The sequence below is a fragment of the Budorcas taxicolor genome, chromosome 5, assembly GCF_023091745.1.
Source record: "Budorcas taxicolor isolate Tak-1 chromosome 5, Takin1.1, whole genome shotgun sequence".
In the NCBI taxonomy this organism is placed as follows: Eukaryota; Metazoa; Chordata; class Mammalia; order Artiodactyla; family Bovidae; genus Budorcas; species Budorcas taxicolor.
The window spans coordinates 93,113,349-93,137,057 of record NC_068914.1 but is presented as its reverse complement, the minus strand read 5'-3'; the positions used below and the strand labels follow the sequence as shown (position 1 = coordinate 93,137,057).

The following is a 23,709-nucleotide window of genomic DNA, read 5'->3' as shown; positions in this document are numbered from 1 at the left end:
AGAGGAACCAGAGACCAAATTGCCAGCATCCGCTGGACCATGGAAAAAGCAAGAGAGTTCCAGAAAAACATCTATTTCCGCTTTATTGACTATGCCAAAGCCTTTGACTGTGTGGATCACAATAAACTGTGGAAAATTCTGAAAGAGATGGGAATATCAGACCACCTGACCTGCCTCTTGAGAAATCTGTATGCAGGTCAGGAAGCAACAGTTAGAACTGGACATGGAACAACAGACTGGTTCCAAATAGGAAAAGGAGTACGTCAAGGCTGTATATTGTCACCCTGCTTATTTAACTTCTATGCAGAGTACATCATGAGAAACGCTGGGCTGGAAGAAGCACAAGCTGGAATCAAGATTGCTGGGAGAAATATCAATAACCTCAGATATGCAGATGACACCATCCTTATGGCAGAAAGTGAAGAGGAGCTAAAAAGCCTCTTGATGAAACTGAAAGAGGAGAATGAAAAAGTTGGCTTAAAGCTCAACATTCACAAAACAAAGATCATGGCATCTGGTCCCATCACTTCATGGGAAATAGATGGGGAAACAGTGGAAACAGTGTCAAACACTTGCTATGGCTGGGACATAAATTTGAGTCTGAACTTCCTAGCTGTCATCTCAAAGAAGGAAACAATGGCAAGTCAGCAAACCAATGAGCTTCCCTGCTGGGTCAGTGGTAAATAATCTGCCTGACAATTCAGGAAAGTGGCTTTGATCTCTGGGTCAGGAAGATTCCCTGGAGAAGGAAATGGCAATCTAATCCAGTATTTTTGCCTGGAAAATCCAAGGGACAGAGGAGCCTGGCAGGCAACAGTCCACGGAGTTGCAAAAGAGTCAGACATGACTCAGTGACTAAACAACAGCAACAACAACAGCAGACAAATAGTGTCCACACACAAAGTGAAAAAGAAATTCATAGTTTTCCAATTCCTCAAAAAGTGAAACACATAATTACCATATGAAATGAAATTCTTAGGTACATACCCAAAATAACTGAAAAGAGGTATTCAAGCAGATAGTTAATATTGATGGCAGTAGTAGTCACAATAACCAACAAGTAGAAACAACCCAAATTTCTATCAATGGATGACAGATAAACAAAATGTGGTATATCCATAATAGGAAATACTATTCAGCCATAAAAGGAAATGAAGTGTTGGATACATGTGACATCTTGGTGAATCTCAAAATGCTAAATGAAAAGAGTCAGATGCAAAATGTCACATTATTGTATGAGTCCATTTATATGAAATATCCAGAGGAGTTAAATCCATAGAGACAGGAAGAAGATTAGGTCGTGAGGGAGCTGAAGAAGGGAAGAATAGGGAATGCCTGCATAATGGGTATGGGGTCTCCTTTGGGAGTGTTGAAAATTTTTTGGAACTAGATAGAGGTGATGACTGCACAACTTTGTAAATGTATGAATTGCCACCAACTGTATACTTTTACATGGTCAATTTTATGTTACATGAGTTTCACTTCAATAAAATAACAATAATAAATAAATAAAGCAAAATCCAAAACTGAAACAAATGAGTTGTCTGGAAAATTGCAACAACTGATAATATTGAGGTCAGAAAGGACACTTTCCAAGGAAATAAACCCTTTGCAATATCACTGAACATAATGTGTCATCATTCTTTGGAAGGTCCTTCAATATAGGCTAATGTCATGATTATTAATGGAAATACAGCAAAACGTATATTCCTGGGAACCAGGAGGAGTATGGTGATAGTAATGTGGCTCAAGCTACACTGGTCTCTGACAAGCAGGCTTAAGGCATATTAAAACATATTAAACATATTAAAATACTAAAAATACATAGAGGAAGAGATAGATTATCTATTCTTCTGTAATACTTCATAAATTTTCCTTTAGTCAAAATTTTGGAAGCTCTAGCAGGAGTGAGTTTGAGACTGCACTCCCTGTAGAGCATGTGGGTGCAATTTGCTAATTTAGAGCCTGTGCTAAGTTAGCCAATCTGGAAGCAAGAGTAAGAACCATTGGTAAATGAGGAGAATGTTGGAAGTGAGTAGCGACAGTGCTGAGCCAGTGAAGGTTCTCCTGAGAAATATTAGATCTGCTCAAACAAAGGGTAATTATAACCCCACAGTAGTTCCATGTAATAAATCATGCCCTCAATATCTTGAAGGAGGAAAGGTTTCTAATAGAGGCCATGGGACTATGTATATAAAAACTCTTTGTAAAGTATAAAGTTTATACCAATCATAGTTTTCATTTTTATGGATATCTGGCTATAATACCTAACAAACAAACAACATATTTGAATAGCATTTTCATATACAATATTCTTTAATTAGTCTTAACAAATACTTATCGAATATTATTTGTGTACCCAAGAAGGATAGACTATATTATCAACATTTTAGAAAATAATTGAGGTTCTGAGAATCTGAGATTTCCTTAAGTCACATAACTTGGAGACTCCAGACCTTTGGTTCCTAGATCATTCCAAACTTTCTGCCCCAAGGGCTGAAATGACTAAGGGCTATGGTTGCCAAATTCCTTCGTCTTCCTTAAGCACTAAATGTGATTATTTAACACCCTGGGCAAAGATTCATCATTTCTATTTCTGTCTGTGCAGTGGTTCGGGTCAGTTCAGTTCAGTCGCTCAATGCTGTCCGATTCTTTGCAACCCCATGGACTGCAGCATGCTAGGCCTACCTGTCCATCGCCAACTCCCGGAGTTCACTCAAATTCATGTCCATTGAGTCGGTGATGCCATCCAGCCATCTCATCCTTTGTCGTCCCCTTCTCCTTGTGCCTTCAATCTTCCCCAGCATCAGGGTCTTTTCAAATGAGCCAGTTCTTCGCATCAGGTGGCCAAAGTATTGGGGTTTCAGCTTCAGCAGCAGTCCTTCCAATGAATATTCAGGACTAATTTCCTTTAGGATGGACTGGTTGGATCTCCTTGCAGTCCAAGGGACTTTCAACAGTCTTCTCCAACACAACAGTTGAAAAGCATCAGTTCTTCGGCCCTCAGCTTTCTTAATGGTCCAACGCTCACATCCATACACGACTACTGGAAAAACGATAGCTTTGGCTAGACAGACCTTTGTTGGCAAAGTAATGTCTCTGCTATTCAATATGCTGTCTAGGTTGGTCATAACTTTTCTTCCAAGGAGCAAGTGTCTTTTAATTTCATGGCTGCAGTCACCACCTGCAGTGATTTTAGAGCCCCCCAAAATAAAGTCTGTCACTGCTTCCACTGTTTCCCCATCTATTTTCCATGAAGTGATGAGACCAGATGCCATGATCTTAGTTTTCAGAATGTTGAGTTTTAAGCCAGCTTTTTCGCTCTTCTCTTTCACTTTCATCACGAGGCTCTTTAGTTCTTCTTTGCTTTCTGTCGTAAGTGTGGTGTCATGTGCATATCTGAGGTTATTGATATCTCTCCCAGCAATCCCGATTCCAGCTTGTGCTTCATTCACCCCAGCTCTTCTCATGATGTACTCTGCATGTAAGTTAAATAAGCAGGGTGACAATATACAGCCTTGACGTACTCCTTTCCCAATTTGGAACCAGTCTGTTGTTCCATGTCCAGTTCTAACTGTTGCTTCCTGACCTGCATACAGATTTCTCAAGAAGAAGGTCAAGTGGTCTGGTATTCCCATCTCCTTCGGAATTTTCCATAGTTTATTGTGATCCACACAGTCAAAGGCTTTGGCATAGTCAATAAAGCGGAAATAGATGTTTTTCTGGAACTCTCTTGCTTTTTCCATGATCCAGTGGATGCCGGCAATTTGATCTCTGGTTCCTCTGCCTTTTCTAAATCCAGCTTCAACACCTGGAGGTTCACGGTTAACGTACTGTTGAACCTGGCTTAGAGAATTTTGAGCACTACTTTACTAGCGTGTGAGATGAGTGCAATTGTGCAGTAGTTTGAGCATTCTTTGGCATTGCCTTTCTTTGGGATTGGAATGAAAACTGACCTTTTCCAGTCCTGTGGCCACTGAGTTTTCCAAATTTGCTGGCAAACTGAGTGCACCGCTTTCATAGCATCATCTTTTAGGATTTGAAATAGCTCAACCAGAATTCCATCACCTGCACTAGCTTTGTTCATAGAGATGCTTCCTAAGGCCCACTTGACTTTGCATTCCAGGATGCCTGGCTCTGGGTTGGTGATCACACCATCATGATTATCTGGGTTATGAAGATCTTTTTTGATTAGTTCTGTGTATGCTTGCCACCTCTTCTTAATATCTTCTGTTTCTGTTAGGTCCATGCCATTTCTGTCCTTTATTGTGCCTATCTTTGGTTGAAATGTTCCCTCGGTGTCTCTGATTTTCTTGAAGAGATCTCTAATCTTTCCCATTTTATTGTTTTCCTCTATTTCTTTGCATTGATTGCTAAGGAAGGCTTTCTTATCTCTCCTTGCTATTCCTTGGAACTCTGCATACAGATGGGTATATCTTTCCTTTTCTCCTTTGCCTTTTGCTTCTCTTATATTTACAGCTATTTGTAAGGCCTCCTCAGACAACCATTTTGCCTTTTGGCATTTCTTTTCCTTGAGGATGGTCTTGATCCTTGCCTCCTGTACAATGTCATGAACCTCCATCCATAGTTCTTTAGGCACTCTGTCTATCAGGTCTAATCCCTTGAAACTATGTGTCACTTCCACTGTATAATCGTAAGGGATTTGATTTAGGTCATACCGAGTGGTCTAGTGGTTTTCCCCACTTTCTTCAGTTTAAGTCTGAATTTGGCAATAAGGAGTTCATTATATGTGCTACAGTCAGCTCCTGGTCTTATTTTGGCTGACTGTATAGAACTTCTCCATCTTTAGCTGCAAAGAATATAATCAACCTGATTTTGATATTGACCATCTGGTGATGGTATTTTCTTTAGTTGCTGTTGCACGGAGTTCTCTCTCAGAATCCATGCTTACCAAATACACACACAGTGCTTGGCTGTACATTATTGGCTAACATATGAGTGTACCTTGTGTGTTAGGTGTGGTGCTAAGAATTACACAGACATACTTTCATTTAATCCTTAAAATGGCTTTCTGAGGAAGGTTTATCATCTCTCCTTTGATAATATAGAAATTATGACTCAGAAAGATTAAATAATTTGACCAAAGCCACAGGCAGAAATATATACAAATAGTCTGACAATCATTGTGGGAGAATATTAAAGATTCCTGAAAATCCGAGGCTAACCTCTGTGATTCCTACCTGAAGAGCCAGTAGGGTGTGAAACAAATGTTGAAAGTTCGTGACAGGATTGGGTCTATATCCAATTTTGCTTAACTTCAGACTCACAGCTTAACCACTCTGCTATTCTGAGACACAGGCCTAGTATGTTTGTAATCATTTGATTCCCCACCCAGACAATTATGTTAATAAATTTTGGGTCATTATCATCATAAGTGGCTAAACTTTTCTATGTCAAATTCTCTTTAAAATACTTAACAGTCATAGAATTCAGGAACATTTATGGATTTTAAAGTCCTCTGATGAATGACTAGGAAGTGCCTGTTCATGTGAGAGTATTTTTGAGGAGATGGCAAAAGTAAAAAATTCAGATTACTGAGTATTATTCTGCTGCTGGATTCAGGATGTCAAAAAACTAGTATGTATGCTTTTGACTAACATATTTTCCTGTTCAGATGTGTATAATGTAAGAGGGCAAAATAATTCATTTGATGAAGACATCGTGGTATGTCAGATACTGTGGTAGATGCTGCCACATAGCTGCTAGGGTTTGAGTATTCAAGAAGTGTCAATCTGCCAGGGTTAGAGGAAAAGGGAAATGTTCTTTACCAAACAGGGCAAATCTCATCTCTCTGAGAATCATTTCCTGTTCTGTAAATGAGGGGGTTGGATCTCCAGGTCTTAATTGATTCTGTTTTTTGACTGTATGGTTTCTTCTCTTCTGCCACTACTCTCATGTGAAAATATTCTTCTCACACTGTCTTAGCTTTGCAATGCATTAGTTTGACAAACGTCTACTGAATTTCTACTGTCAGGCACTAACGGGGTGAATGAAGCAAGGTTCCTCCGCACATAAAGCCTACAGTTCAAAAGCATAAGACAATAAATAAATAGGAAGACAAGTGCATAAAAATAATCATTAATAATAAACAAATAACTATAGGTTGGAAAGGTTCCAGGAAGAAAATAAGCAAGATGGCACGTTTTTGTTTCTTCAGTCATATGATTGGCTCTTTCAATTCCCCAAATGATGACCTATCAAGGTTATCAGATTTTAAAAGGAAAAAAATGATGATACCTTACAACTAACTCAGGAATCAATAAGCATTACTCTTGAAGAAAATTGTATTGGGGCTGGTTTACTCTGTATCTTTTCCTTGAAACATTAGAGGAGCGGCTTCTCAAAATGAGCCTCGAGACAAACTTTTCTTTTTTTTTTTCGTGAGTCAAGCGGAAAGACAAAGTGAAAAGAGAGAACCAGGGCTCAGGAAAATTTGCCAATCACCTGGCCATCAAGATTTCTTTAAGTCTCTAGGTTCCCCTTGGCAGCGGGAATCTGGATGAAAAGAAAATTAATGCCAAAAACTTCAAGGCAGATTTCAATTATTACTGCCCGGTGGCAGGAACCTGGAAAGAAGAGGTCAAGGTGTGGCTTGGCAAGAGGCAACTCCCGGGAAAGGCGCTGAGACGGGCAGGGCGGAGAACAGACGGAGAAGGAGACACCCCGAGATGAAAGCGCAGAAAAACTTTCGGCCGCTGAAGCCGCGCGCGGCTCAGGTGGCCCTTTCCCGCTCAGGTGAGCTCCTCCCGTGCCTCCCATTGGCCAAGGCGCCCGTGGCGCTGGGAGGGCGACGCAGCCCGGTCTAGTTCAGGGTCTAGGGCGGCGCGTCACTTCCGGTAGCGCGGAGCTTGTAAAACACCCTGGAGAGAAAATGGCGGCGGCAGCGGCTTCGGCGCCTCAGCAGCTCTCGGATGAGGAGCTTTTCTCTCAGCTCCGCCGTTACGGCCTATCTCCTGGCCCAGTGACGGAGAGCACCCGCCCGGTCTACCTCAAGAAGCTGAAGAAGCTTCGAGAGGAAGAGCAGCAGCAGCACCGGTCCGGGGGCCGCGGCACCAAGACGCGGAACAGTAATAACAATAACACGGCAGCCGCCACGGTCGCCGCCGCCGGACCAGCGGCGGCGGCCGTGGGGATGGGGGTCCGGCCGGTCTCCGGCGACCTCTCCTACTTACGGACTCCTGGGGGCCTGGGCCGGGTTTCGGCTTCGGGCCCGGAGACCCCCTTGGGAGGGCCTGGGGGCGCCTCGGTCACCCTCACGGCTGGCAGCAAAGTACTGCTGGGCTTCAGCTCGGACGAGTCGGACGTGGAGGCCAGTCCCCGGGACCAGGCCGGCGGCGGCGGCGGGAGGAAAGACCGGGCTCCGCTCCAGTATCGCGGGCTTAAACCGCCGGCGGCGCCCCTGGCCGCCAGCGAGGTGACTAACAGCAACTCGGCCGAGCGGAGGAAGCCCCACTCGTGGTGGGGGGCCAGAAGGCCGGCGGCCCCCGAGCTGCAGAGCCCGTCGGGGAGAGATGGGGTGGCGGACGACGAGGAGCAGGAGGGGGACGACGGCGAGGACAGGGACCCGGAGGCCGAGGAGCCGCTGTGGTCCGGCCGGACGGTGAATGGCAGCCGGCTTCTGCCCTACAGCTGCCGGGAAAACTATTCGGACTCGGAGGAAGAGGAGGACGACGACGTGGCCTCCAGCAGACAGGTATTGAAGGACGACACCCTTTCTCGGCATCGGCCCAGGCGGGGCCACAGTAAGCCTCTCTCGCCGCTGCCTGCGAAATCGGCCGTCGGCCGGCTGGAGACCTCAGTTCAGGGAGGGGGAGGAATCGCGATGAATGACAGGGCGGCGGCCGCCGGGAGTCTAGACAGGAGCCGAAACCTCGAGGAGTCGGCGGCGGCGGCGGAGCAGGGAGGAGGGTGTGATCCGCTGGACTCCAGCCCCATTCCTAGATACCGCGTTAACGCTAAGAAACTAACCCCTCTCCTGCCGCCGCCGCCACTCACGGACATGGACTCAACCCTGGATTCGTCCACAGGCTCCCTTCTTAAAACCAATAATCATATCGGCGGCGGGGCCTTCGGCGTGGACTCCCCCAGGATTTTTCCCAACAGCCTCCCTCCCAGCGCGGCGGTGGCCGCCTCGAGTTCACTCAGGATCAATCACTCCAATCATACAGGCTCCAATCATACCTACCTGAAGAACACATACAACAAACCGAAGCTTTCCGAACCCGAGGAGGAACTTCTCCAACAATTTAAACGGGAGGAGGTGTCCCCAACGGGGGGTTTCAGTGCCCACTATTTGTCCATGTTTCTCTTAACTGCTGCCTGCCTATTTTTCCTCATTTTGGGACTGACTTACCTAGGCATGAGAGGGACAGGAGTATCCGAGGATGGAGGACTCGGCAGTAAGTATTCAACCCCGTGGTGAAGGCAACAAAGGGAATGCTGTTAGTGGTCGGCTCTAGCCGCACTGGGCGTTTTACCCGAGGTGACTTCAACCTGCAAGCACATGGTTTAATAGTGCAACACAACACATTGAGGGCATTCGTGTCATCTTTCTTTAAGAAAGAATATGGTTATCGTGATAAGAATGATAACCCCGTGGCTGGTTTTAAGATTTTTCTGTATGATGTATTGGGGAATTCAAAACATCTTCTAAAAGAACGAAATATTATAAGCAAGCCTGTTAGTAGAGAGCATTTAAAATGTGTGACTTAAATTTTCTTTGGGCCCTAAGTAGTAACCATATGTGGAGATGCCAGTCCAATTACTCAAAATAAGTTATGTTGATGGTTCAGGCATCATAAAGGCAGTGGGTTTTTTAAAAATTGAGTTGTTCTAAAAGACAGTGTAAGATCTCTTGAAACTGTAGTTAAATATTTTGTAATATTGCACTGTTATATTTTGTAGTATTAAGTATATGTGTAGATATCTCTAATTTCTTTAAAGTGAATGAATGCAGAAAGTCAGAAGTCATGCTTCTAAACTGATTGATTTCCCAGCCCAGAGCAGCTCCACTTCCACCAGTGGAAAATAGTAGTGGAATGGCAGTGCAGGGTTTTGCAGTCATCTTAATTTGGATTGGTCTCCCGGCCCTGCCTTTTGCTTTGCTGAATGGCTGTGGGCAGTCTCTTCACTCATTCATTAAGCCAGCATCATCTGTATTGAGCACTCAGGATACAGCAGTGGTAAGTCAAGGTGTCCCTGCCCTTCAACACAGGAAGAAAATGAATACTGATCACTTTATGTTCTATGAAGGATATAAGGATGGTGTAATTGGTGTACTCTACTATAGACAGGGCTCTAGTATAGGGGGCTTCCCTCATGGCTCAGTTGGTAAATCATCTGCCTGCAATGCAGGAGACCCAGGTTTGATTCCTGGGTCGGAAAGATCCCCTGGAGAAACAAATGGCAACCCACTCCAGTATTCTTGCCTGGAGAATCCCATGGACAGAGGAGCCTGACAGGCTACAGTCTGTGGGATCGCAAGGGTCGGACACGACTTAGCGACTACACCACCACCACCACTGTAGACATGGTGATGGTGGGAACTTTGTGAAATGAGACCCGAAGCAGGACAAGACGACAGCCTTGTATTAGACAGGAGAGCATTCTGGGCAGAGGTTACAAGAGGAGGAGGAAAGGCCTTGAGTTGAGCAAGGGGGAGTGAGCTAGAGCGTGAGCTTCCCTGACATAATCTGTAAAATGATGCTAATCTTGATTAGAATGATGCCTGGGAAGATTAAAAGAAAGTAAATTTAGTAAGATGTATTTTAGATGTAATTTAAAGAAATTAGAGATATCTACACATATACTTAATACTACAAAATGTAACATTTATAATATTTAGAAAGATGTACTGCTGAATAGGTAAGTTCTCAGTGTTAGGTTCTTCTCCCTTGTACCCCTGAAACTTTCTACCCTTTTCACTCAACATGAATTCACTGTCATGGTTTGTATTTATAAAATTGACTTAGAAATAGTCAAAAGATGCAGTTAGTAGACTTAAAGAGTGTACTGAAAATAGTGTAAGCCTCTGTTTGGATATAGCCAATTCTAAGATAGTCAAATAATAGATTATGATAGTCCTTAACTATAGCGGGATTAGAAGAGGACTGAAATCCAGCACTCATGTTACGGTGCCCTGGGAGCAAGAGGGACACTATATGTATATAGTGTCCTACCCCACATATTACAGAGACAAGAAATAAAGTCTATTATCTAGAAGTTACACTAGTAAAATTCACATAAGTGACATTACCTATGATCAATACCTATCTGCATGCTTGTTTCTCCAATGGAACTGCTCTGTTCTGTGAACTGGCCCTTTTTTAAGAAATACAGGGTTTGCAAGTATTATTGCTGAATCTGCCCAGCAAACTCACAGAGGCAGATGGTGTCATCCTCACTTTATAGGTGAGGACAGTGAGACTCACAGAAGCTAAGAAATGTACCTGCAGTTAAACAGCTAGTGAGTGACAGGACTAAGATTTGGTTTCAGATTTTTTTTCAACTATTATGCCCATCCTACTTTGGGTATTATTTGTAGAGAGCTTTCCAAATTAGAGGATACTTTTATTAGAATTAAAATAATTGAATACTTGGTAGGATTTCATACAGAATTACTATATGAAAGGTGCACAGTGCTCAACTAAGGTGACTAACACATCTTTCTTGTCACTGTTAAGATGAATGACTAATATTTTCTTAGGCACGAAAATTTTAAATGGACTCGAAAGGGATAGGATTGCTAGAGCTTAGGTAACCGCCAATCACTTTCACCAGTGTGGAAGGAAGGAAATTATAAAGTAGTTTGCACTTTAATAAATGGTAAATGTAAGGTAGCCTGGGGGATGGAAAGAACAGTGGCTAAGAGACAGAGAATCCAGGTCTTAGGACTTGTCAAAATGACCTTAATCAAATTAACTTCTGAGCCTCGTTTTCTTATATATTAAATGGGAGAAACGGTTTCTGCTGTCTGTCACAGTTGTGAGGATCAAATGACATAGTTTGTAAACAAATGTAAAGTGATATTCAAAAGTTTGGACAGCAGTTGTATTCCTGGTAAACTACAGTATATATGTGAAGAGAAATGGTTGTCATTTTTTTATATTTACTAGAGTATTTCTTGCCTAGTCAACATTTAATTTTTATTGAATTCTGTTAAATACATATTGTAGATATTGATATAGAAATTTGAGTCAAAATGTGATGAATCCTTAAATGTATTATATACCTGCTGCTGCTAAGTCACTTCGGTCGTGTCCGACTCTGTGTGACCCCATAGGCATCAGCCCACCAGACTCCCCCGCCTCTGAGATTCTCCAGGCAAGAACTCTGGAGTGGGTTGCCATTTCCTTCTCCAGTGCAACAAAGTGAAAAGTGAAAGTGAAGTCACTCTCTTAGCCACCCCATGGACTGCAGCCTACCAGGCTCCTCCATCCATGGGATTTTCCAGGCAAGAGTACTGGAGTGGGGTGCCATTACTTGACCTACTGTATATCCTGGTAGAAAGTAAGTGCCTGTTAGTTTAGTTAGTGTGCACACTTAACGGTGCATAACTTCACTCCCTATATTTATGTATTCTGAATCCTTTGTCACAGTATAATGCTTAGTCAGTGCTTAACTGTAGGTTTCGTTAGTCAACCAGTGTGCTTATGAAAATAGTTTACTTTGAGTAATAATTTCACCAGAAGATTGTAAGTTAAATGTGAGAGTAAGCTTTAGCGAGCTTTTATTAGTTATCTTTTATATGTGTAACACATTGTAGATTAGCCCTTTAAATAATTTCTAATCATTTGATCTTTAAAAACTTCTTATCAGTACCCTAGTTTTAGTAATTAAGGTACTATGAGTCTCTGCTTTCTCATCTGTAAAATTCGGGGGTTGCCTTAGATAATGTCTATGTTCTTTCCAGCTCTAAGTTTTAAGATTCTGATTTTGAACTGCCTTACCAAAACAACTCAAGGACCAGCTTGAAGTCACATTAGATCATGACAACCCACCAAAAGAAAATAGAAAGGCAGAATAGATTTACTTTCTTAGGCTCATACGATCATTATTTAAAAGTTGTTTTTCAGTTATAAGAGACATGATTTTCTTAGAAAATTTGAACTGAGATCTATGAAGCAAAAAATGAATCAGTATTGTATGCCTCACCCCCTAGTCTCACACTCAACCCTGGCATAAGTTCAAATAATATATTGCTTTGCATGTAAATATCAGTGTATGCATACATATGTACATGAGTGTGTGCACACAGACATTTTCATTGAACAGTAGAGTGCCTATTACGTGCCAAGCAATATTTTAAGCTGCAAGGATATGTGGAGAACAAGGCAGATGAAATCTCTCCTCTCATAGAGTTTACATTCTAGGGGAGCTGGGGAGATGGACACATAAACAAATGATAGTTTCAGTTCGTGATGGTTGCTAACAGAGAGATAGTAACTTGAAGGCCATAGAAGTGACATCAGACTATACATATTCTTCAGCTTATTTTTTCACTTAATATTGTATCATGGTTAACTTTCCTTATATTAAGCTTAAGTACAAAGCCATAATTTAAAAATCTCACACTTCACTGGTCCCTTCCTTTGCTGCTGCTTGGTCACCAAATTGTGTCCATCTCTTGTCACCCCATGAACTGTAGCCCGCTAGGCTTTTCTGTCCTTGGGATTTCTCAGGCAAGAAGACTGAGTGGGTTGCCATTTCCTTTTCCATCTAATCATATAAAAATGCTAAAATCTCTGCCATCCTGAAAATGCTCTTTAACCTTGTTCTCTAGCTGTTACTCCTTCTCAGCCAAGATTAATGTCTCTTTCCTCCCCTTTCCTCTTTCACATTCACTCAGCCCCCATTTAGTTTAGCTTTTTTTTTTTGCTTCACACCCTTTTCAGCATTTATTATTTGTAAACTTAAAAAAAATTATTTATGTATTTTTGACTGTGCTAGGTCTTTGTTGTTATGGCATCTTCTTCTAGTTGCAGCGATCAGGGGTTACTCATTGCAGTGGCTTCTCTTTGGGGCACTGTTTCTAGGGTGTATGGGCCTCAGTGGTTGCAGCGCACAGGCTCAGTAATTGCATCTCGTGGGCTTAATTGCTGTTTGTGGAATCCTCCCAGACCAAAGATCGAACCTGTGTCCCCTGCGACTGCAGACTGATTCTCATTCTCTGTGCCACAAAGAAGTCCTAGTTTAGCTTTCTTTACCATATATTACCTCTGTAACCTCACTGTTTGTCCTCAGTTACTCAGTTGTCAAATCCAAGAGGTTTAAAGTTCACCTCTTTGATACATTCAATACATCGACAATTCACTTTTCATGAAACTCTCTCCTTTCCAAACTTCTGTATCACTACTCTTTCCTACTTTTCATTTATTTGTCTGCCTGTATTTTAAATATTGGTGGTCTTATTCTTTTGCAGTTTGTCTAACTAGTTTCTCCTGGCTGCTGCTGCTGCTGCTGCTAAGTCGCTTCAGTTGTGTCCGACTCTGTGTGACCCCATAGACGGCAGCCCACCAGGGTCCCCCGTCCCTGGGATTCTCCAGGCAAGAATACTGGAGTGGGTTGCCATTTCCTTCTCCAGTGCATGAAAGTGAAAAGTGAAAGTGAAGTCACTCTCTTAGTGATCCCGTGGACTGCAGCCTACCAGGCTCCTCCGCCTACGAGATTTTCCAGGCAAGAGTACTGGAGTGGGAGGCCATTGCCTTCTCCCTTCTCCTGGCTAATGCCTCCCAATTTTATATTTTTTGCCTTAGATTTCTCTCTCCTGAGTTCTTGACGTAATCATTTATTAGACAGTTTCTTCTGGATGTACCAGAAGTAACAACACCGTCTGTCCTTGTCAGCTTTCATTCTTTTACTTTGTTTCTCCTGCTTTGTTCCCTGTTTTAGTTAGCATTTGCATTTAATAACATGGTTCATTTCCATCCACCCAGAACTTAAGCTAAAAATCTTAAATTTGCCTCGATTCCTTCCTTTCCTCCATCTTGCTTCCAAACTCAGAGCACAGTCTAACTTGTTACCAAATCCTGAAGTTCTACCTCCTACATATCTTTTGAATCAGTCTCTTTCTCCTCATTCCCCACTGTCTTGCCTAACTGTTTTAGCAATTTCCTAATAGTTGTCTATGCTTCTGGAGTGTAGCTTTTCCAGTCAGTTTTTCAGTGCCAGAGGATTATTTCTAAAAAAAAAAAATAATATTTCATTCATGCTTATAATTACTCAATGGCTTTCCCTTACTCATTAGATCAAATCTAAACTCCTTGGCTAAACTGTTCATGATCTAAGTATTCCTGCTTTTTCTTACTTCATTTCCTAATAGTCCCTCTTATCACACTTTACTTTCTGGAAAACTGGAACTTTCTGGAACACTACTTGGTGTTCACTGACTGTCATGAGGTTTTTGTGCCTTTGTGCATGTTATTCACGTCTTTGAGAAGGATGTTTCTTCTTAGTAACTGCTCTTCATTCTTAAAAGTCTCACCTCTGTCTACTCTTGACTCCCTATCCTCTTCACCCTGAAATTTGGCTCATCATTTGCTGCTCAAATAACATCTTTCACATTCTTCATATCATTTATTTCAGCGATTATAATTGTGTATGCCCACTGTGCCACATAGATTACAGCTCCTTGAGGTAATGTTCCTACAGGAGGAATTGAGTACACTGGTAAAGACCACAGGCTTTTCACTCATTCTGTGTTTGAATCCCTCCTCTCTTGCTTGACCACAAGGTCATGAGCCTGGATGACTGAGAGAACAGTAATACCATTGACGGGGATTCAGTTCAGTTCAGTCGCTCAGTCGTATCCGACTCTTTGCCACCCCATGAATTGCAGCACGCCAGGCCTCCCTGTCCATCACCAACTCCCGGAGTTCACTCATACTCAATGTCCATCAAGTTGGTGATGCCATCCAGCTATCTCATCCTCTGTCGTCCCCTTCTCCTCCTGCCCCCAATCCCTCCCAGCATCAGAGTCTTTTCCAGTGAGTCAACTCTTCGCATGAGGTGGCCAAGCATTGGAGTTTCAGCTTTAGCATCAGAACACCCAGGGCTGATCTCCTTTAGAATGGACTGGTTGGATCTCCTTGCAGTCCAAGGGACTCTCAAGAGTCTTCTCCAACACCACCGTTCAAAAGCATCAATTCTTTGGCGCTCAGCTTTCTTCACAGTCCAACTCTCACTTCCGTACGTGACCACTGGAAAAACCATAGCCTTGACTAGATGGACCTTTGTTGGCAAAGTAATGTCTCTGCTTTTGAATATGCTATCTAGGTTGGTCATAACTTTCCTTCCAAGAACTAAGCGTCTTTTAATTTCATGGCTGCACTCACCATCTGCAGTGATTTTGGAGCCCCCAAAAATAAAGTCAGCCACTGTTTCCACTGTTTCCCCATCTATTTCCCATGAAGTGATGGGACCAGATGCCATGATCTTCGTTTTCTGAATGTTGAGCTTTAAGCCAACTTTTTCACTCTCCACTTTCACTTTCATCAAGAGGCTTTTTAGTTCCTCTTCACTTTCTGCCATAAGGATGGTGTCATCTGCATATCTGAGCTTATTGATATTTCTCCCGCCAGTCTTGATTCCAGCTTGTGCTTCTTCCAGCCCAGCGTTTCTCATGATGTAGTCTGTATATAAGTTAAATAAGCAGGGTGACAATATACAGTCTTGATGGGGATTAGAGATGCTGAGGGACTTGGCGGGGGGAAGGTGGCATAGAGAAAATTAGTTTATTTGAAGCTTATTTTTTGAGTTATTCAAGTGGAAATAACCTGTATGCCATTGTAGTTACACAATTGGAATAAAAGTGAGAGAGTGGTACATAATGTGAAAGTAAAGTGCTGTTTATTAAAGGAATAGATAGCTTTTTAATATTTAATGTGGGTTTTTCTTTTTCAAGACAAAATCAAGTGCTACAAAGGGTACCGTAGTTTTTTTAAATTATATTTTTACTTTTTCAAGCAGTTTGACTAGCCGGAATATCTAAAACTTTGTATCTGTAATAAAATAGGTATAAAGAATTTTGAAAATTATTTGTTGCTCTCATTCTTGAAGAGTGAAAGCTGAGTGAGCTTAAAGTTTTTAAAAGTTGACCACTTTGTAAGAAGAAAATTCTTAAACTTCCAAGAACATTCATGGGAAAACCAGGGGTTGGTATACCTCAGTTTGATGATTTGAGAAATTAAAATCTACTATATAAAATATCTTTTATCTGAAAATTATCTCTAGCATAATTTAAAATAAAAATCATCAGAAAACTTGTAAATTCCCTATGAATATATTCATGGAGTCTAGTTTGAAACACTGGCATAAATATCAGGGCTTGGGTCATTAAAAAAGAAACCTGGGTTTGAATTTGGGCCTTTCCTCTTGTTAGCTTTTTTATTGAAGGCAAGTTGCTGAACCACTTTAAACCTCAATTTTCTCACCTGTAAAATAGAGTTGTGAGAATTAAATGAAATAATGCCTGTAAAGTACTTGCCTTACTACATGACACATAGTAATACTACTACTACTACTAATAGCAGCTAATCCTTATGTATGGGCTTCCCTGGTAGCTCAGATGGTAAAGCATCTGCCTACAATGCAGGAGACCCAGGTTTGATCCCTGGGTCGGGAAGATCCCCTGGAGAAGGAAATGGCAACCCACTCCAGTATTCTTGCCTGGAGAATCTCATGGATGGAGGAGCCTGGTGGGCTACAGTCCATGGCGTCGCAAAGAGTTGGACACGACTGAGTGACTTCACCTCACTTCACTTCAATCCTTATGTAGCACTTTGTGCCAGACAATTATAATTGTTATGTAATCTTTATGAGGCAGGTATTTATCAGATTTTGTAGATAGGGAAACTGAGACACAGAAGTTACGTAATTTTCCTGGGGTCATGAGTGCAGAGGCAATGTTTAGACCCAGGTAGTGGCCCTTAACCGCTCTGCTAGATTGCCCTTTAATGTGTGTAAGTACATAAAGCCTCTGTATATGTCCTCTACTATTATTATTATCTAGACAATTATCTGGAGAAGGCAATGGCACCCCACTCCAGTACTCTTGCCTGGAAAATCCCATGGACGGAGGAGACCGAAAGGCTGCAGTCCATAGGGTCGCTGAGGGTCGGACACGACTGAGCGACTTCACTTTCACTTTTCACTTTCATGCGTTGAAGAAGGAAATGGCAACCCACTCCAGTGTTCTTGCCTGGAGAATCCCAGGGACGGGGGGAGCCTGGTGGGCTGCCATCTGTGGGGTTACACAGAGTCGGACATAAGTGACTTAGCAGCAGACAATTATCAAAGATGTGGATAGGTGAAGCAGCTTAATACATGAAATCCTAGAGTGCCAAGGGTAATGTGTGAAACAATTTCCTTAGGACAACAAATTACAAATTTTTACTCACTTGACATTTAGGAATGGTGTGGAACCATTTATCCTTACTTAGATTTTAGATTAATCAATTCACTGATTTATGAGGAAGGCAGTCTGCTGCAATATAATACAAGTTACATAATATGTAAAACCATAAGGAATATGATACTATTTCTAATTCTTGAAAGATTGGCCTAGTCTCAAAAGGGGTGGGGAAAGTGGTCCTCTGATTTATATTACCACTTTAAAACTTACGCTTTCCATTGTTCATTTTCAAGATGTAAAAGTCTTTTAAGTATAATACATTTGTTCTCTCATTTTTGCACCTTTTAAAAGAGCTTTGTATGTATTTTCCTATGGTTATAATTTATTTCAGTGGGAATGAAGCATTCTAAAATTTCCGGGATTTTAAAAAAATTAGATATTTTCATTATTTCTCAGTAGAGTTATGAAGTCTTAAAATAACTTCTCCTTACTGAGAAGTATTTTATTTAAGTGAAAGGAACCTCTGACCAGAGGTTATAACATCAGTGCAAAGAGATATTTATCTAGTTCATAAGAGTTTAAAACTGAAGTAATCTTTAAAATATATGGTAAGCAAGCAATAGTAGCTTCTTTATGAAAAGTATATTACTAATGGTATATCTTTATTCTTATCCTGTATCAATTTAGTATACATGCAAAATTGCTACTATTTAATTTGGGAACCAAATTAAATACTAATTGTATAAATTATTATAACAGTTACTGTCTCATAGCTTTAGATTTTGACTTTCATACTCATAATTTATTTTTAACAGATGTTAAAGTGAACCGGTAGCAGTGTATTTGGATTTTGCTGTTTTAATAATGTATGTTTTAACCTGAATCTCACAAGTGGTAGTTTAAAAAACAAAACAAAACTTGATCTAGTTAATAGTCTTCATTAACATCACTCTGAAAAATAATTTTTAAGAGGGAAGTGTTTAGGTTTTAGTTTTTATCAAACATTTTTATGGTTAGGTTTTACATGTTTTATCTTATTCTTTTGAAAATACATTTCTAAGGAATTATCTTTTTAAAAGGATTATAAAAATTTGTACTAACAGGTAATAATATCTGAAAATAAAGTAACAAGTCTATCATATAGAAACCATCATTATTACTTTTACAAAGTCTTAATTGTTTTTCTTTATTCTAGAGATATAGATTTTAAGGAGGCTTCCCAGGTGGTTCAGTGGTAAAGAATCACCCTGCCAATACAGGAGATGCAGGAAGGCAAGTTCCATCTCTGGTTTCAGATAGAGGAAATGGCAACCCACTCCAGTATTCTTGCCTGGAAGATCCCATGGACAGGGGAGCCTGGTGGGCCACAGTCCATGGGGTCTCAAGGAGTTGGACATGACTGAGTGACTGAGCACACACATAGAGTTTAAAGTTACGCCATTTGCTTTGTCTTGGTAGCAGAGTTACTGCTCTGTGTCCATAGTTTTTTGCTTAAAATGTTTTTGCACAATGGCTTATGCATTCATTTTTATGGCTGTATTGATATCAAATGGCAAGCTAATATTTAGAAATAAGGCTTGGGTGCAGAACTCTGCAAGTTAGTGATAAGTGATGAAGAATGTACCAACAAAATTGCTCCCCTGTCTTGAATATACATGAATGGGGAAAAAATCCTTTAGGGGCAGTGGACATTTTAACACGTGGAACATCAATTTTATTTTGCAGTTTGAGACCTCTTTTACATGTATATATGTACAAAAGGAATTTGCTAATTGTGGCTAATTCCTAAAAGCACTTTGTACTTATAAAGGAAACTTTTGCTCTGTAGGAATTCACCTATGTATAATTTTTTTAATTTACATAAAAAGAGAGTAGTTGAAAGTAACTGGCAGAGGGAAATCTATAGACTGTGTGTTTCTTCTAGTCCCTGGGGTGTGGCCTTTGTGGCCTAGAACCTTGTTCAGCCTTACTAATGACTTCCTAGATTAAGGATACCTATTAAAGTAGAAGTGGAGTCGCTCAGTCGTGTCCGACCCTTTGTGACCCCATGGACTGTAGCCTACCAAGCTCCTCTGTCCATGGGGTTTTCCAGGCAATAGTACTGGAGTGGGCTGCCATTTCCTTCTCCAGGGGATCTTCCCATCCCAGGGATCGAGCCTGGGTCTCCCGCATGGTAGACAGACGCTTTACCGTCTGAGCCATACCTATTAAGGTATCACAAATGCTTGCTGTCTTGAATTAGTTCACTTGAAGAAACATTGTTTCTCCTAGTCATTCATCCATTTACTCACTCATAAATTATTTATTGGGCACCTCCAACCAGTCCATTCTGAAGGAGATCAGCCCTGGGATTTCTTTGGAAGGAATGATGCTGAAGCTGAAACTCCAGTACTTTGGCCACCTCATGCGAAGAGTTGACTCATTGGAAAAGACTCTGATGCTGGGAGGGATTGGGGGCAGGAGGAGAAGGGGACGACAGAGGATGAGATGGCATCACTGACTTGATGGACATGAGTCTGAGTGAACTCCGGGAGTTGGTGATGGACAGGGAGGCCAGGCGTGCTGCGATTCATGGAGTCGCAAAGAGTCAGACACGACTGAGCAACTGAACTGAACAGATGTGATTCTAGAAGATGAATATACACTTTCTAGAACTGTAGGAGTGATACATTTTCCCAACACACCACCTTCCTCCTCTCCCCTTGCTTTCTCTTCCTCCTCCTAAATGTATGGACTAGCTAGCCTTCAGAATTAAAATCTCATCACTGTGCATCATTGTTTCAGATTTGTATATTGTAACTTGGGAAAGGTGACTCTAAAAGTTAGTTTCTGCAAATATGAATACTCCCTGTGATGAAGTTTACCACAAAAGAAATAGTTTCATTTCTTACAGGACTTTAGAAGTAATAAAGTGTATAGCTGGTAAGAAGTTGCTGAATAGCACAGGGAGCTAGGCCTGGTGCTCTGTGATGACCTGGAGGGGTGGGATGGGGGAGTGGGAGGGAGGATCAAGAAGGAGGGGATATGTGTATAGTTAGGGCTGGTTCACGTTTTTTTGTGCAGTGGAAACAATGTCGTAAAGTGATTATCTTCCAATTAAAAAATGTTAAAAGTAAAAAAGAGATAAGAATGAATTTATCCAAAATGAAAATGTTATCAACTTGAAACGTTTATGATTGTGGTTCAAGATATTCTAGAAGTATTCTTACAACAAAAGTCTTGTTTTGTTTTTTTTAAATGTCATCTTTAAATCTCCCTTCTTTTGGATTGTAAAGCCTTAAATGATAAAAGCGTTTACTAAGAACTTTCTGTATTCGAGCAGTTTATCTTAATTTACATGAAGGGAGCTGTTAATATTTATCTCCATGGGGAAACTGAAATACAGAGGGAAAATGGCTAGGTTTGCCTTGTGTTAAGATCCCACCACCACTAAGTTTTCAGGCCAGCATTTGAACCCATGATCTGACTTAAGAGTCCACAATCTTAGCCACTGGGAAGCAGTAGATTTTCTTAATGTATCTTTTCTCACCTAATAACTTTATTGGGGCAGGTAGGTCACTCGTAACCTCTGGGCCTTGATTTTTGCATCTGTCAAATGAGGGGATAGTAAAATCAACTTTACTTGCAGCCATGACTTCTGTAGGGCACCTACGTGATGTTTGTGGAAATGCTTTCTAGAAATTAGAAGTGATGTATAGCTATGTTATCTTTTATTTTTTTAATTGGAGGATAATTGCTTTATGGTGTTGTATTGGTTTCCTCCATATAACAACGCAAATCAGTCATAACTCTGTGTGTGTACGTGTGTATCTCAAGAGAGATTTTGAGCCCTCATCCCACCCCTCGAGATTGTCACAGAGTGCCAGGCTGGGCTTCCTGTGTTATATAGCAGCATCCTGCTAGCCATCAATTTTACACCTGGCAGTCTATATATGTCAACCCTACTTTCTTAATCTGCCCCACCCTCTCCTGTTATTTTTAATGTCATAAGTTAGAATTTCCCAACAATAGTATTTTAAGCAGCATGTGTTCAGCACTATGACATATCCTGCTACTGCTAAGTTGCTTCAGTGTGTCCGACTCTGTGACCCCATAGACAGCAGCCCACCAGGCTCCGCCATCCCTGGGATTCTCCAAGCAAGAACACTGGAGGGGGTTGCCATTTCCTTCTGCAATGCATGAAAGTGAAAAGTGAAAGTGAAGTCGCTCAGTTGTGTCCAACTCTCAACGACCCCATGGACTGCAACCCACCAGGCTCCTCCATCCATGGGATTTTCCAGGCAAGAGTACTGGAGTGGGGTGCCATTGCCTTCTCCCATTATGATGTTAATAAGTAAAAGAGTTGGTTAAATTTATAGCTCCTGTCAGAATTTTTTAAAGCTGTCTCTCAAACTGTCCGAGTAGATAAAAGGAGTCATCTTTTTATATTACCTAATTAGTGCCTTGTTTCTAGGTGCTGAAAAAGAATTTTCTTATACTTGTTGTTGTTCGGTCTCCAAGTCATGTCCGACTCTTTTCAACTCCATGAACTGCAGCATGCCAGGCTTCCCTGTCCTTCACTGTCTCCCAAAGTTTGCTCACACTTATGTCCATTGAGTCATTGATGCCATCCAACCATCTCATTCTGTCGCCCTCTTCTCCTTTTGCCTTCAGTCTTTCCAAACATCAGGGTCTTTTCCATTTGATCTCCTTGCTGTACAAGGGACTCTCATGAGCCTTCTCCAACACCACAGTTTGAAAGCATCAACTCTCCAATCCATAAATGACTACTGGAAAAACCAAAGCTTTGAATATATGTACCTTTTTTGGCAAAGTGACTTCTCTGCTTTTTAATATGCCGTCTAGGTTGGTCATAGATTTTCTTCCAAGGAACAAGCCTCTTTTGTGGCCTCAGTCAAGTGTCCGCAGTGATTTTGGAGCCCAAGAAAATTAAATCTTTCACTGTTTCCACTTTTTCCCCATCTATTTGCCATGAAGTGATTGGACTGGATGCCATGATCTTGCTTTTTGAATGTTGAGTTTTAAGCCAGCTTTTTACTCTCCTTTTTCATCCTCATCAAGAGTCTCTTTAGTTCCTCTTGGCTTTCTGCCACCATCAGGGAAGCCCCTTCTTATCTTTACAGTTATATTAATTTAATAGGTTATGAAACGGTGTGAAACTAGATTTTAGTCTCCTTGACCGTTAGAAGTTAGATTTGCTGATATGAAAGATGGGGTACATTGCTTTAATCCAAAACATAGTAGTGAATTTGAAACAGAAAAGCATCTCTTAGAAATATAGATGGGTCTTAGAGTAAGCTTCTGTTAACATTATCTGAAGAACAGACAGTACTTGCAGCTGGTAGAGAAGAATGGCCTGTCACATGCTGTTCTTCATCTAGTTTGTAAGATAGGATACCATGAGTACTGTTACTGCTAAAGTGGGAAGATGAGATGTGCCCCTATGAATAGGCAGTAGATTGAACAGGGAGTAATCAAGAGATTGGGGGATAAACTATCATGCTGATATAATAAGGAATTAAAGGAGTTTAAAGTGCATTAGGATTTGTGGTCAGTGGCGCAGGTGGCTAGTGGCTACTCTGTAGAATAGCACAGGTCTAGACCGCCCTGAGGTATGGAGTTATATTGTTGGTTTAATAAGATCTAACAACTGCTGATTTTTGAATCTTACAGTGTGCCTTGCATTGTGTTCTCTATAATATTTTCACTTAATCTTTATAATAACTACATGATGTAGCTTTTGCTGTCTCATTTTGTAAGTACGATGAGGTATAAGATGTTAATTTAAAGTCTAAGGTCAAACAGGTAGGACAGCAGGGATTTAAAACCAAGTCTGACCCTAAAATCCTTGTCCTTTTCACTGTATTGCACTGTTGTAAAGCATAGTCACTTGCCTGAGGCAGGTTGGTGAATGAGATTCAGTTCTTCCACTGCTCAGTCATTTTTGATTCACTGCAGTGACTTGATTTAATTAATCCTTATTTTAAAGTATAAATACAGATCATTTTAGTTTAACCTAAAATGGAAGAGGTATCCCCTAAATTCTTCCTTATATTTCTTATGGGGAATATTCTTTATATTCTTTTCACCATTTCCTGTTGTAAGCTGCTTTGTATAGCTCTTCAAACTAGACATGTAGGAGGGAAAAATGACATTTTGATTCTGGCACCTGACTGTTTTGGGAGATAAGGAAAAGGTCAGCTACTATTGAGAAAAATGAAAATAGAAATAACTAATAAAACTTTTGTTGTGGTAAAAAAAATTCATAGGTTTTAGTACTTTGAGAAAGATTTCAGTCAGTCAGTTCAGTCTTTCAGTTGTGTCCAACTCTTTGCAAT

The 23,709-nt window shown here is 41.1% G+C and overlaps 1 protein-coding gene across 1 annotated transcript in view; it reads left to right on the top strand.

Annotated features, from left to right (window-relative positions):
• Window positions 1–6,892: 6,892 nt before the first annotated feature.
• The window catches only part of LEMD3 (LEM domain containing 3), a 71,143-nt gene continuing 54,326 nt past the window's right edge, over window positions 6,893–23,709 (top strand). Inside the window, exon 1 of the mRNA XM_052640260.1 lies at window positions 6,893–8,420. Within this exon, the coding sequence (XP_052496220.1) occupies window positions 6,893–8,420 (1,528 nt within the window). The remainder of the gene's footprint in view (window positions 8,421–23,709) is intronic.